Source organism: Heterocephalus glaber, unplaced genomic scaffold (assembly GCF_053883595.1).
Source record: "Heterocephalus glaber isolate CG9 unplaced genomic scaffold, H.glaber_assembly_v1.0 deba00001555, whole genome shotgun sequence".
In the NCBI taxonomy this organism is placed as follows: domain Eukaryota; kingdom Metazoa; phylum Chordata; class Mammalia; order Rodentia; family Bathyergidae; genus Heterocephalus; species Heterocephalus glaber.
Window position 1 is genome coordinate 11,097,811 of NW_028258346.1, and position 13,609 is coordinate 11,111,419.

The 13,609-nt window shown below is 32.1% G+C and overlaps 1 protein-coding gene across 6 annotated transcripts in view; it reads right to left on the minus strand.

Moving 5' to 3' along the window:
• Positions 1-13,609, minus strand: part of Csmd3 (CUB and Sushi multiple domains 3) — a 1,141,260-nt gene that overhangs the window by 275,611 nt on the left and 852,040 nt on the right. For all 6 annotated transcript variants that reach the window (XM_087190703.1, XM_087190702.1, XM_087190706.1 and 3 more), the window contains one exon: positions 442-633. In XM_087190703.1, the coding sequence (XP_087046829.1) occupies positions 442-633 (192 nt within the window). The remainder of the gene's footprint in view (positions 1-441; positions 634-13,609) is intronic.

Sequence of the window (13,609 nt, forward strand, 5' to 3'; positions counted from 1 at the left end):
AAAAATCAGAATCAAGATTCATCATGTAAACATACAAGATTCCAATGATGAATGTAACTGTATTGTATACCTAAAATGTACCAATAAACTTAATGGGAAAAAATGAGTCATTTTAAACGTACAGTTTGAATCCACTCTAAATTTTTAAAGCTATGAAAAAGTACATTTTTGCAGTAAGGAGTGATTAATATTTTTCACTAGCTTTGCTTCATAACTCCTTTCTGATCTTAGAAACATTAAGAATCTAATGAAATTACGGACCCTTATTCCATAGATAAATTTGTGACTATTTGTAATTTTGTACATTTCTGGGAGGTCTTCAATGCTCTCAGATCTTAGACTCCCACACAGAATGTATTCCAGAACAGAGTTCTGAATAATATCAATACAAGTTTTTAACCATTTGTTATATAAATAAACTTTAATATTCTTTAATCATACCTATACAGACTGGTGGGCTGGGCTGCCAGAAGTATCGATTTTCTACCTGAATGCAGGTTATTCTTTCTTGTCCCTGAAGTTCATATCCAGGGTCACATTGAAAAACAACAGTGTCACCAGGTTCTCTTCCATCACCGTTTCGAGTCCCGTTCATGGGAACCCCTGGGTCACGACACGCAGTGGCAACTGAACCTATTGGATGACACAACCAAAATTTCACTTACTATGAAAATCAATTTCAAAGATCCAAACTCTAGAACATAACATTTAGAAATTTCCACATAGCCGTGTGCTTTTAGGAAACTGACTTTAAAAATGCTTGGGTTAAATTTTAAATGCCTGCAAAATAAACATTTTTTTTACGTGTTAAATAATTGGTGTGCTAATGTTTCAAGAAATGGAATAGATTTTCGTCACTATTAATTTGCTCAAAGTCATTACTGGTTCTATGCAAGACACCGTGAAGAGGCTGTATAGAAAGTTGTATAGAGGGAGGAAATATTTGTATGCAACATATCCCACGAAAGACTTGTATTTATAGTACATTTAAAAAACTCAAAAATCAAGATTAAGAAAAATAGGAAAAAGGAAACCAATAATCAAACCAATAATCAAACCATTTACAATATGGACAAAAGACATTCCAAAAAAATGGTATCAGATGGCACATGAAGGATATTCAACATCATTAACTGTTAATAAAATGAAAATTAAAATCACAAAGAGATATTACTACATATATATCAAATTTGCTACAATATTCTTTAAAAGTTGATAGATGTGTATAAATGACAACACTAAATATTGGCCACTTTTCGGAAAAAATTGCATCATTCATACATTGCAGAGGAATATAAAATGTTATGACCACTCAGGAAAGGATTTTGGCAGTTTCCGGGAATACTAAACATGCACTTAATATAAAATCCAAAAACTACACTGTTGGGCATTCATTTCAGATGAAATGGTTATTGTTACTTAACGAGAAAGAGGAATGGTTACTTACACACACCGTAGGTGGATGTCAGGGGAATTGTAATAAGTGAAAAAATAACATATCAAAAAGTATTTGTTGTTGACTCTTTTAGGAAACATCTTTGATGTTACAAAATTATAAATGTGGAGAAAGAATTAGAGTTGCCAGAGGTTGCATGAATGGGCAGATGGAAGGAAGTGATTGGCAATAAAGGAAAAGTACAGGGTTTTTTGGAGTGAAACTTTTCTGAATCTTTATTTTGGTGACAGTCACAGAAATCTACATAGAACCAAATACCCACACAAGAGCACATGTGGACATGTAAAATTGATGAACTCTGAATAAGATTTGCTAGTTACATCAATTTCAAGTTTCTTATGATATTGTACTACAGATACACAGGATATTATTATTGGGAAAACTCAGTGAAGAGTATATAGGATCCAGCTCTATTGTTTACTACAACCGTGTCTGAATCAATAATTATCTAAAAATAAAAACCTAAAATTTAATCAGAAAAGAATGGAGTAGTATGAGATCATAGGAAATAATAACTCTTTGTCTGTGGCACATTTACTAACAGTTAAATCCAATTATTTAGATTAATAAGACGAAATATTATTTTGAGTGACCAGGATGTGGATTTACTCTAACACACGTGGTCAATTAAGTTCAAGACAAGGAAGCTATTAAATTTTTCATTTAAACTCTTATTGATCTATATTCATAAATGCAAAAATCAGCATTTGCACAACTTATTTCAATATTTTATGCATTCAAGTAATGAATTGCTAAAGTGCAAACATATAAGTAATATTCACTTAATAATTCAATATATGATAGTTATTGTACTAGGTACTGGTAATACAAAAAAATGAGCAAACACAAATAGAACTAAATAGATCTCCATTTTTATGTTTTTTACTAGTAATGACTTACAGATTCTAGTGTATGTATCCCTGGTAGGTAGACAGGTAGGGAGGTATATCTATCTTAGGTCGATAGATAGGTGGATTGATCAAATAGACTCATTAATTAATATAGTAAACAGCTGAATAATCTATCCATCAAGCTTGTTGCAGCTTATCTACATAATATACATATATAACACAAAAATCAGACAATCTATACACAGTATTGTAATGTTCAGAATTTGACTGTATGAGAATCAAGAGGACATTAACATTTAAGAAACTACACAAGCCAGGTGTGGTGGTGCATTCCTGTAATTCTAGCTCTATGGGAGCCTGAGCCAGGTGTATCACTTTAAGTTAAAGGCCAGCCTAGGCTACATCCTAATTTCATGGGCAGTCTAGACTATGCAACAAGACTCTACCTCAAAAAATAAAATAAAATAAAATAACCCATCTATTTTCAAAATCTAAACCATTGAATGTTACAGTGTTCTCTCCTACCTGTAATGGTCCCAGAGACTGATTTTCCTGTTCTTTTTATAAAATAATACAAAATAGTAAACCCCAGTAAGACTTTGTTGGAAAGTAGAAATTATACCCATAAAAAGAAAATTACAGTTGACATAATTGCAAATTTACCCTAAAAATATTCACTCTGTCTTCAAATCAGTTATTTTTTAATGTGCTCCGTGTTTTCAGAAGAACAACAGAACCCATATTAGAGAAGATTAGGGGAAGTAGGTTTAGGGACTTGATTTTAATTTTCATGTGAATTTGCTGTGTTATATTCACCCATGTTCCTAAGCAAACAACTAAAAACAGCATCAGAAATAACAGCATGTGGGCAATTATAATTTTCCACTGTGGGGAGGGAATTTCTAAGAAGTGTTTATTGTAATAACTCAGCCACTAAGTTTTTCTTGATTTGTCATGGATGGTTCCTACCAAAACCAAAATTGACCTTGGGTTGGATTTACATTTAACTGGAGAAATACATTCTGTTGTTTTCGGTTGAAATAAATGACAGAAGTGGGAAAGCTGTTATAGATTTCAAAATAGAAAAATAGGAGTAAAAAGTTTATGAGAAACTTCAGGCTTTTATTTTGTTTGGTTGGTGTTTTTGAGGTTTCGTGTGTGCTGGTCTATATTCAGAAAAATTGTTAAACTTCTGATGAACATTCTCAAAAATATAAAAGATACATTTTTAACAATGTTAAGAAAACATAAAAATGAAAGTAGTGGTATCTCCATGACTTAGCCACCTATGAGGTATGGGTTGGGGAATGTAGTTTTTTGTTCTATTATCAGATTTTTCTGGATTTAATCTATTTTTGTCCCAGTACTGAAAATCAAACTCTGGGCCTGCACACTGAGCTACATCACCAGCCCTTTTTTAATTTTTTATTTTGAGGCAGGGCCTCACTAGGTCACTAATTTACCCAGACTGGGGTTGAACTTTTGATCCTCCTGCCTCAGCCTCCTGTAGCTAGGATTGCAGGAAGAGGGCACTGACCCCAGGTCTTACGTTAAGTGAAAAAAATCAAACACACAGTTTAAATATCACGTGAATTCCCTTCTAGTGGAAAATCGAAGCATTAGTAAACTAAAGAGCAAAACAAAAGAGAGATAATAGGCAACAGGGAGACAGACGTTTGGCAAAAGGGAAGGTGATCCAGAGATGGAGGGAGGGGAAAGTAAGAGAATAGGACATAAAAAGAATGAAGATGTTTTCATATAGGCACCAACTCTCCACCATGAATGTAATCATTATGTACTGCAAACATGGATGCATAAAATTAAAAATTATAAAGCAGAAAAAATAATCAATATTAAAAAATGAAAATGAGACCAATTAGCTAAAATAAGAAGGCTTTCATATGAAAGCTGGTATGTAATATGTGAGAATATGCATTTATCTTTGGCCATAGTTGACGTGAAAGTATACCTTTTTTTCTCAATTAATAAATACATTAGGATTGAGATTTTGAAGCACAACAGAATAAGTTAGGACTTATTGAGCAAAGAATTTTTTTTCCTTTGGGATTTATTTGAATTTTTAAAGTAATTAGTTAAATACACACAAATGACTGCTTAGAGTACATGCTTAGAGTACATCTTATCTTCTTTACATATTTGAAGTTTGGACTCTACACTGATTATACTTCGTGCTTGTAGGTAGACAAAATTATAATAATTTTAGCGTAGATCATTTTTTTCTGTATTTAATTGAAATTATAGCCAGGAAAGAAAATCACCATTTAAGGAGCTGTGCTATATCTCCTTGGGGATTAGGAACTAGATAATGTCAGGTAATTAACACAATTTAAAAAAAATTATGTAATGCTATACTAACTATTGGACACATAATTTTAAAAGATTGTACAATTTTATTTGTTTTTATTTTTACTTTTTTGGAGTATAATTTTCAACATATAATGCTGATTTACATTTCCTTTTCACTGTTATATAAATTTTTAAGTACAAATTTGACCCTGTTTATACTATCTTATTCTGGCATGATATAGAGGATTACTCTATAGAATGAGGGATCTTCTTCCTATAAGGAAATATTTTATCAATTATTTTAAACTTAGAAATAAAAAGGATTTATAAAAAACAGTATACTGATCACTGATGGATTAACACTGGCAGTTTTTCTTTTTGTTTTAAATTTCTTTATTTCAAATGACTTTAAATTCAATGAATGAAATGTTATCTGTATCTTTGGGTGCCCTTCAAATCCTCTTTTTTCTGATAACAGTATGTAAAGGTCAGAAATTCCAGCAGAGATACAAGTTCTTACATCTTCTTTTCTCACTTGTAATGATGTCATGAAAGGAAAATTCTGGAAAATGAATTAGCTTATATGTTATAACATCTAAAAATAAATTGAATTTGGATTATGAAAACTGTAGTAAGTAGAATGTGTATTTGTAGTGAAATAACACTCTCAATTAAATGGAAGGAAAAATAAAATAAGAACTCAAGTGTATTTATAGCACAATAATTGTGATAATGAGAACTCATTCATACATTAGTGTTTCTCCTGAAAACATTCCAAGTTATCAAGAATTTACTAAAACAAATTAAAATCTAGTATAAATGTTGACATTGTATACTTGGATTAAATTTCTCCCAGTTAAAAATCACCATGTTACTAAACAAAACTTTGCCAAACAAAAAAATGATTAGTTATGTTATTTTTATTCATTCATTAATTCCATAAATTTGACACACAAAATTCTATAAAACTGACAATAAAAGATGACTTTTCTGGCCGTATTTTCTTCACCTCGAAAGGACTGAGCATTTATATTTTTGTTCATCGGGAATGGGAATTATTGTGTAGCTCGGCTGTTATATGACCACATATTTGCCCCTTTTGCCAGTTCATCCAGTAAAAATGGTGATCATGGGGAAGTGTATATAAATACAAGTGTGTGAGTAGTTGATATTATTAATAAATATTATTTATTGGGTATTTTCTACATTTAAAATACCATGCTCTGTGTCTCATTTGATTCATAGGAAGTCTGAGTATTATTATTATGTATATTTTTCCAATGAGAAAATCGAGGCTTAAAAAGACTAAAAAACTTTCCAAAATCATAAAGGTGTTTAGGTGTTCAAGTGAGAAGGTGGAAATGAGACCACATACTTTTTAAATAAAAGTAATAAAATTTGTTTAAAGTTTACACCGTGGTATAAATGGACATTTCTTAAATACAAATTTCAAACACATGTTATCAAGCTTTAAGAAAAGCAGCTGTGTGTCTACTGTCCTGATTGCATGGTCCTAAAACCCACATGCAGTATTCATGGCACTTTCAGTGTATTATATTATTATTTAAAACAACATTTGCCCAGATATTGACATTTAGTCTTATCTACAGGGTTCCATCAGTATATATTGTGTCACATTGAATAAAGTTTATGCATCTAAGAAAAAAATAGTTATTCATCATGAAAGGCAATGAGTTTAATATGCAGACCCCCCCCAAAATGATGTAACAGTGATTACTTTCTTTGTCGAGAGCTTATAGTGAGCATGACACTGGTCCAGGAGGCTAAATTTATACATTAGAGCTAAGAAACAAAATCATTATGAAGTAATATCATCCCCACTTATAAACAAGGTAAATCAGCCACAGAGATGTTAATTACTTGGTCATAGTGCAGCTGACCTTTAAACTCAAACAATCAGGGATTCAACTACGATAATGTTTTGCCTCAATACAAATCTGTCCCATTCCCAGAAATGGCAACACAAAGCCATATTCTGCTAGTGAGACACTGACAGCTGTTTAAAGATGAAAAACTGGGGGAAAATGAGGCCTAGCTTGAAATGGAAAGTCAAATAATACAAAGCTATTTGGATCTCTTTATTAAACGCAGAAAACTTCTTCCAGCTGGTAGTTTTATCACAATAGGGAGCAAAAAGACTGAGGTTACTTTAGGAGTTCTTATTAAAAATAATAAAAATAAAACTCATCCACAACATCTCAAGTGGGGATTTAAGTAACTGTGATTCTAAGGGCATTTCCACTCTAGTTTTTTTCATTTTCTTTGTTTTCTTTTCACTCCTTTTGCTTGATTTCCTCCTTATAATTTATTGAGAGAGTAGAACTACTGTAAGACAGGAGCACCAGATTCTTCATACCAACAGACCTGCGAGCCAACCCGTATTTTGCATCCTCATCCTCTCTTTCAAAGGGGGTCTTCTCTATGTGACCTAGGACTCGTGCTGTTTGTTTGTATGACGTCAGGTCCACCTCATCAGGACTTCATTCCTACACATATCTTACATCTTCTGAATCACCACCTTCTAGTTTTGTGTTGGATGTTTCATGATAGCCTGCAAATGTGGTTCATATTTTCATCTTTATAAAACAAACAAAACTATACATACACACACACACACACACACATTTTCCCATTTCTCTGGGTTTTTCTAATAGGAAATCTATTAAACATCTCTCCTGAGGAAGATTCCTATACAACTGTCTCTAGTCTCTATTCTTACCAGCACCCTTTCGTCTGTGCTATTAAGCTGCTCTTTTCGAATACAGTCTGCCACTTCCAATGACAATTTTTCTGCCTTCTTTCAGAAATCTTTCAGCAACATTTGTCACAGTTGGCTACCCCTCCTGTCTTCACGCTCTTTCTTTCCTGATCTTCCAATTTCTCAGCCTATTGTGATTTTATTTCTGGCTTACTGGCTGCTGTTTGCTATTTATTGATTGATTGATTTGCTGTGACTAGTTTGTAAACCTGTTTACTGAGTATTTAGTTCTGAATGATCTTCCTTCTTTTCACAATTCTTGATAGCTTCATCCAATCCTATGATTTTAAATGTCATTTTTAGTTTGATCCTCCCAATTTATATGTCTTCTTTCCTGAGATATAGAGCATTCTACTCAACTATTTCACTTCTTCTCATACATAACTAACATATTTCATAGCTTAATATGTTCAAAATATTTGCAAAGTTATAAAAATATTTTAGTTTTAAGATTCAGAAAGTAAAAAATCTAGAGAAAATTTAAAATTTCACCTTTGCAAGTTTTTACTCTGATATTGATGTCATTGCTAATTTACTTCTAAATTATTATCTTAATTAGACAAAAAATAATTTCTTTGAAACTAATTTCACAATACAAGTAAAATCATTGACTTGAGATTGAACATTGTCAAAAATGAAAAAAAACAGTTTTTACTCTATGGTTTAACAATGGTGTTTTTATCTGTTATTTCTAAAAAATGAGGCTTACTATCTGGTTATTATAACATATTGGAAATAAATAACTATGACAGAGTTTTACTTTGTAAAGGAACTATTTTCATTCCATTGAAAACAAATAACTTTGGGCTGAGGGTATAGTTCAATGATAAATCACTTGAAAAAAAAAGATAAATCATTTGCCTACTATGCTCAAAGCTCTGTATTTCATTCCCACAAAATAACTCATATTCATTTTAGTTTTTTACTTATAATTCTTATTATCCAGAATTTGAAAAGACACATAAACTAATGTGTTTTCTCAGCTTCTATTATATACCACAGAAACGGTTTTTCAAGAAATGCTGCTTTTTGCTAATTGTACATAAGCGTATCTGTTTGCATGCATTACAAAATAATTTATGCTCTATTTGCAAAAAGAAGGCATACATCTTACTTAAATTTTGTCTATAATATCTCATCTTTATCAGTGAACTAAATCCACTGAACAAGTAAATTGCATTTGTTAAGGACATGAGACCTTTTCAAATCAAGCTTTGTTACACCCTAGGAAGAAATAAATTGTTCTTCTAAGTAAAAATTTGAAGAAAACCTTCTATAATAGTTAAGAATAATTTATTGGAATAAATTTTTATGGAAATAATGAATGAATAAAAATACTGTAACTAATCATTTTTTTGTTTGACAAAGTTTTGTTTAATAACATGGTGATTTTTAACTGGGAGAAATTTAATCCAAGTATATAATGTCAACATTTATAGTAGATTTTAATTTGTTTTAGTAAATTCTTGATAGCTTGGAATGTTTTCAGAAGAAACACTAATATATGAATGAGTTCTCATTATCACAATTATTCTGTGCTATAAATATACTTGAGTTCCTATTTTATTTTTCCTTCCATCTAATTGAGAGTGTAGTTTCCTAGAAATACACATTCTACTTAGTACAGTTTTCATAATCCAAACTAGTGCATTTCTACAGTCAACTAAAATATGGATGGTTACTCAAACTTTTAAGTCACAGATAATATCTACACTGTTCTCTCTCTCTCTCTCTCCTCTCTCTCTCTCTCTCTCTCTCTCTCTCTCTCTCTCTCTCTCTCTCTCTGTCTCTCTCTCAAGTCAAGGGCATGGAACTGCACCCCCAACCCTTTACTTATTATGATTATTTTTTTGAGACAGGGTCTCAATAAGTGGCCCAGGCAGGACATGAACTTGTGATCCTTCTGCCTCAGCCTCCCAGAATGCTGGAATTACAGAAATGCACACTATGCCAGATGAACACTGCAGTTTTCTTATTGCATTGCTTAATATAACAGAGAATAAATAAACTAATATCACTGATAAATTTTCATGCATCCTTTTTGTTTAGAAAGCTGGCTTTGGGGGTATAAACTTGTTTATGTAAAAACTTTTCAAAAAGAAAAACTTGGGATTTCCCACAGTTAAATAGCGTTACTAAAAGCAAAAGACTTAGATGTAGTCTTCCTTGTATTAAGAAAGGGATATTGATCAGGTTATATTAGTTCTATGAATTTAAGCTGTCATATCCATAAGACAGCATGGTAATATTTTAATGGCCTGATAAATTCCTAAAGTCTGATTTCAGCAATTATATGTACAAGTCTATGAAATATCAATCCTAAAATGAATGAGTGTTTAAAGACCAGTTTATTTTAATATTTACTGTGTAGTTTGTCTAAGTAGTTTTAGGCATTTTGCAATTTGTCAGGAGACTTCAACAAGGTCATAATCCAAATTTGCAACTCACAAGACCTGACATTTATTTTCTAGTGTAATTTCCTTATATGCTTGTATTGACTTAAAAATGTCACACTATTCTTCACTTTAATATGTATAAGGAAATCAAGTTGGACAATGGAAATATTTAATCTGGAAGAAAATTCCCATCTAAAGTCAAATCAATCAGAAAGCATTTGAAATGCAGATGGTAATCTAGAGGTGGGTTTCACCCTGAAGAATTTTGCCCTTGCTTTATATGAGATCCATGAATTTTAGAAGGAATGTTCAGCATCATTATTAGGCATACTGCCCATTACTCTGTTGTGTGGCTATCTTTAGAAATTCATTAGATTACTAAGGATACAGCTAATGATACAGAAATTCAGGTTAAAGTAGAAGGCAGAACAAGAGAGAGATTTCCATCAACTCAGGAGGGAAACAAAATTCCCATTAACCACTGTGTGGAAAAGATTCCTCTTAAGTACTATTTTCCAAGTAGATATAAATCTCTTTTCAAAATACATATGTATGTATTTATTTTACCAAGTAATTGTAGAACCAGGTAGTATGCTTGATGATGGATATCTTTTTATAGGATACATTACCCTGCCTTCATTGATTTTAATGCTCCAATATTGTGGCAAAATTGCACATATAATCAATGATATAATTTTTGTGAGGTCCAAAGGTGGACAACTTCTAGTTATCTATACAGGAAAATGACTTTATATCCAAATATTACAGAAGATTATGTAAGAGTCAAATGTGAAAAATATTATATGTGAGGATAAATAGAATTAATAAAAAATCATATTCAAATTGTTTTACATTATTTCTCACTGATAAGATTTTGTACTGCTATTCTTCGAGTGTTTCACATTATTAGAAGCTTTTCCCATTCAATCAGAATCATTTAACACTTACTAAGTCCAAGTACCAGGTCCTGTGCAAAATTCTGCAGAAACAATAGGATACCATCCTGCCCCTTCCACGTAACATCGTAAAAAGGGACAGAACATCTGTTCATATCTTTAAAATAACATAATTGTTGTTAAACCCTGGTGCTTTTTTATTCAAAGTGAAAAATTATTATGCATAAACTAGGAAATTAAAATCAATTGAAGTTAGTATTTCAAAATATGTATTGAGTAACAAATTTGATATTATGTCAGTGAATGTCTTAAAACACAGTATTCATCTCTACAAAAGCTATTTTAAAGATAAAATACTTTCTAGAGATAAGTGAAATACGTATGCACAACAAATATCTTCACGTGCATTTCCTGAAGATTAAAAATAATTTATGCAAAATGATCATATGTTGTACATATATATGCTTATTCTCTAAATGGTTTCTTAGCTGTTTTCAGTACTTTTTAAATTCTTGTCCTTATCAGCACATTTGTGGCACATGATGACTACTGTCGTTGTGGGCAGCTGGTACATGGGCATAACACATCTTAGTTCTTTTTACATCCCTTTCCCTTTCTCCCTCTTCCTCCATCTCTTCATCTTTTTTCCATTTGCAAAAGATCCATCTTCCTGTTTCTTATTATCTGTCTTTTATTTTGCATTTTGATTTAGTTATACTTTTTAAACATTTCTTCTGGTGATTTACAATTTTTTTTTTGGTACCGGTGATCTAACCTGGGTCCTTGCACTTCCACAGCAGGCGGCGAAACCACTCAGCTGAATCTCCGACCCTACAATATATGTTTATTCATATTGTAAAAAGTGTTTTAAATTTTTGATACATTCAACTGCTGCTTTCATATGCCACCATATCGTGTGTGTGTCTGTGTGTGATACCAGGGATCAAAACCAGGACCTCACACATGATAACATATGATCTGCCACCAAGCTACAGCTTCACAACTTGTGTTTATGTATTTTTATTTTTAAATTCAGGTAAAAATAACATAACACTGGGCTAGGGATTTAGCTCAGTAGCACTGCGCCTGCCTCACAAGTGCATGGTCCCTGGTACCGACACCCCCCCCCAAAAAAAACCCCCCAAACCATAACATTTACCCAAAAGCACTTAGTAAAATATCATTCAAGTTTAAAACAACTCAAAAAACTAGAAATAGAGGAAAAATAATTCAGTAGACTAAAAGCCATCTCCATTTCCAGGGCTCACATCTGCTCTTTAGCGAAAAACTGGCAGTTTTTTCCTAAGATCAGGAACAAGACAAGGAAACCCACTCTTGCAATTGCTATTAGAGTCCGAGAAGTCTTATCTAGAACAATTAATAAGGAAAACAAACAAAAGACATCTAAATGAGAAGTAAAATTTTTACTATTTGTAGATGATATAATCTTATATGTAAAAATTCCCAAATAATCTAAGTAAGTTACAATAAGTCAGTAGAGTGGCAGGATACAAAATCAACATACAAAACTCCGTTGTGTTTCTACATAACAGCAATTATCTGCAAACATATTAGGAAAACAATTCCACTAAAAATAATAAGATTTTTAGGAGTAAATAAGCTATCAAGGTTAAAAACTTTTATACAAAAATTACAAAACATTGTTGAAAGAAATTTTTAAAAAACACCCAAAGCAAGCTATAGATTTAAAGTAATCTCTGTGAAATTCCCAATGGGATTTTTAACTGAAAAATTTAAAAAAATGATTCTGCAATTCATCAGAAACCATAAATCATCTTAAAAATGAAATCAGTCATGTGAAAGAACAAAGCAAGAGGCATCAAAGTTCCTTATTTCAAATATATGTATGTACATATATTTAAATATGTATAGTATATATATTCAAATATATACTATAAAAAGTGAGTTATAATAATAAAACTGCAATCTATTGCATATAGACTTTTAGAACAAGAGAACAAAATAGAAAAACCAGAGATAAATTCATGCATGTAGTGTTGACTGATTTACTGAGGAGGGTTCAGGAATTCACAGTGAAAGGATAACATCCTCAACAAATCTGGTTTGGAAAACTGTGAGTCCACTTGCAAATGAATAAAATTGGACTCTTACATGATTCAGAATAATCAACTCAAAATGGAGTAAAGACTTTAATGTAAGATCTGAAATTACAACTCCTGTAAGAAAACAGAAGGAAAGCTTCATGACCTTGATCTTGGCAAGGACTTCATGGATATGACACCAAAAACAGAGGCAACAAAAGCAAAAATAAGCATGCGAGCTACATCCAAATGAAAAGCTTCTGCCCAGCAAAAGAAACAATAGAGTGAAAGAGAAATTTATGGGAAGGGAGACAATATTTTCAAATTATATGAAGTGGATAAGATTAATATCAAAATATATAAGGGCCCCTAAAAATCACTAGCAAAAGACAATGTAATCAGGGCCAGGGATTTAGCTCAGTGGTTCCACCGCCTGCTTTGCAAGCGGAAGGACCCGAGTTCGTTCCCCGGTACCAAAAAAAAAAAAACAATGTAATTAAAAATGGGCTAAGGACTTAAATAGACATTTCTCCAAAGAAGGCATAGAAATGATCAACAGGCATATTAAAAATATCACTACTAGGATCGGGGATTTAGCTCAGTGGCACAGCACCTGCCTCACAAGCACAAGGTCCCTACTTCGATCTCCAGTACCAAAAAAATCACTATTAATATCACATCATCAAGGATCCTCAAATGAAAATTATAATGATATATCGCCTTGTCATTTTCAGGATGATATTACTTAAAACAGTAACAACAAAAGGCAAGCATTTGCCGGTGTGGTCTCATTAAGGTTTATATCTAGATGTCCCCTGATGCCTAATAAGCTCATAGTTAGGGTTAGCAGAGGTGACTGGA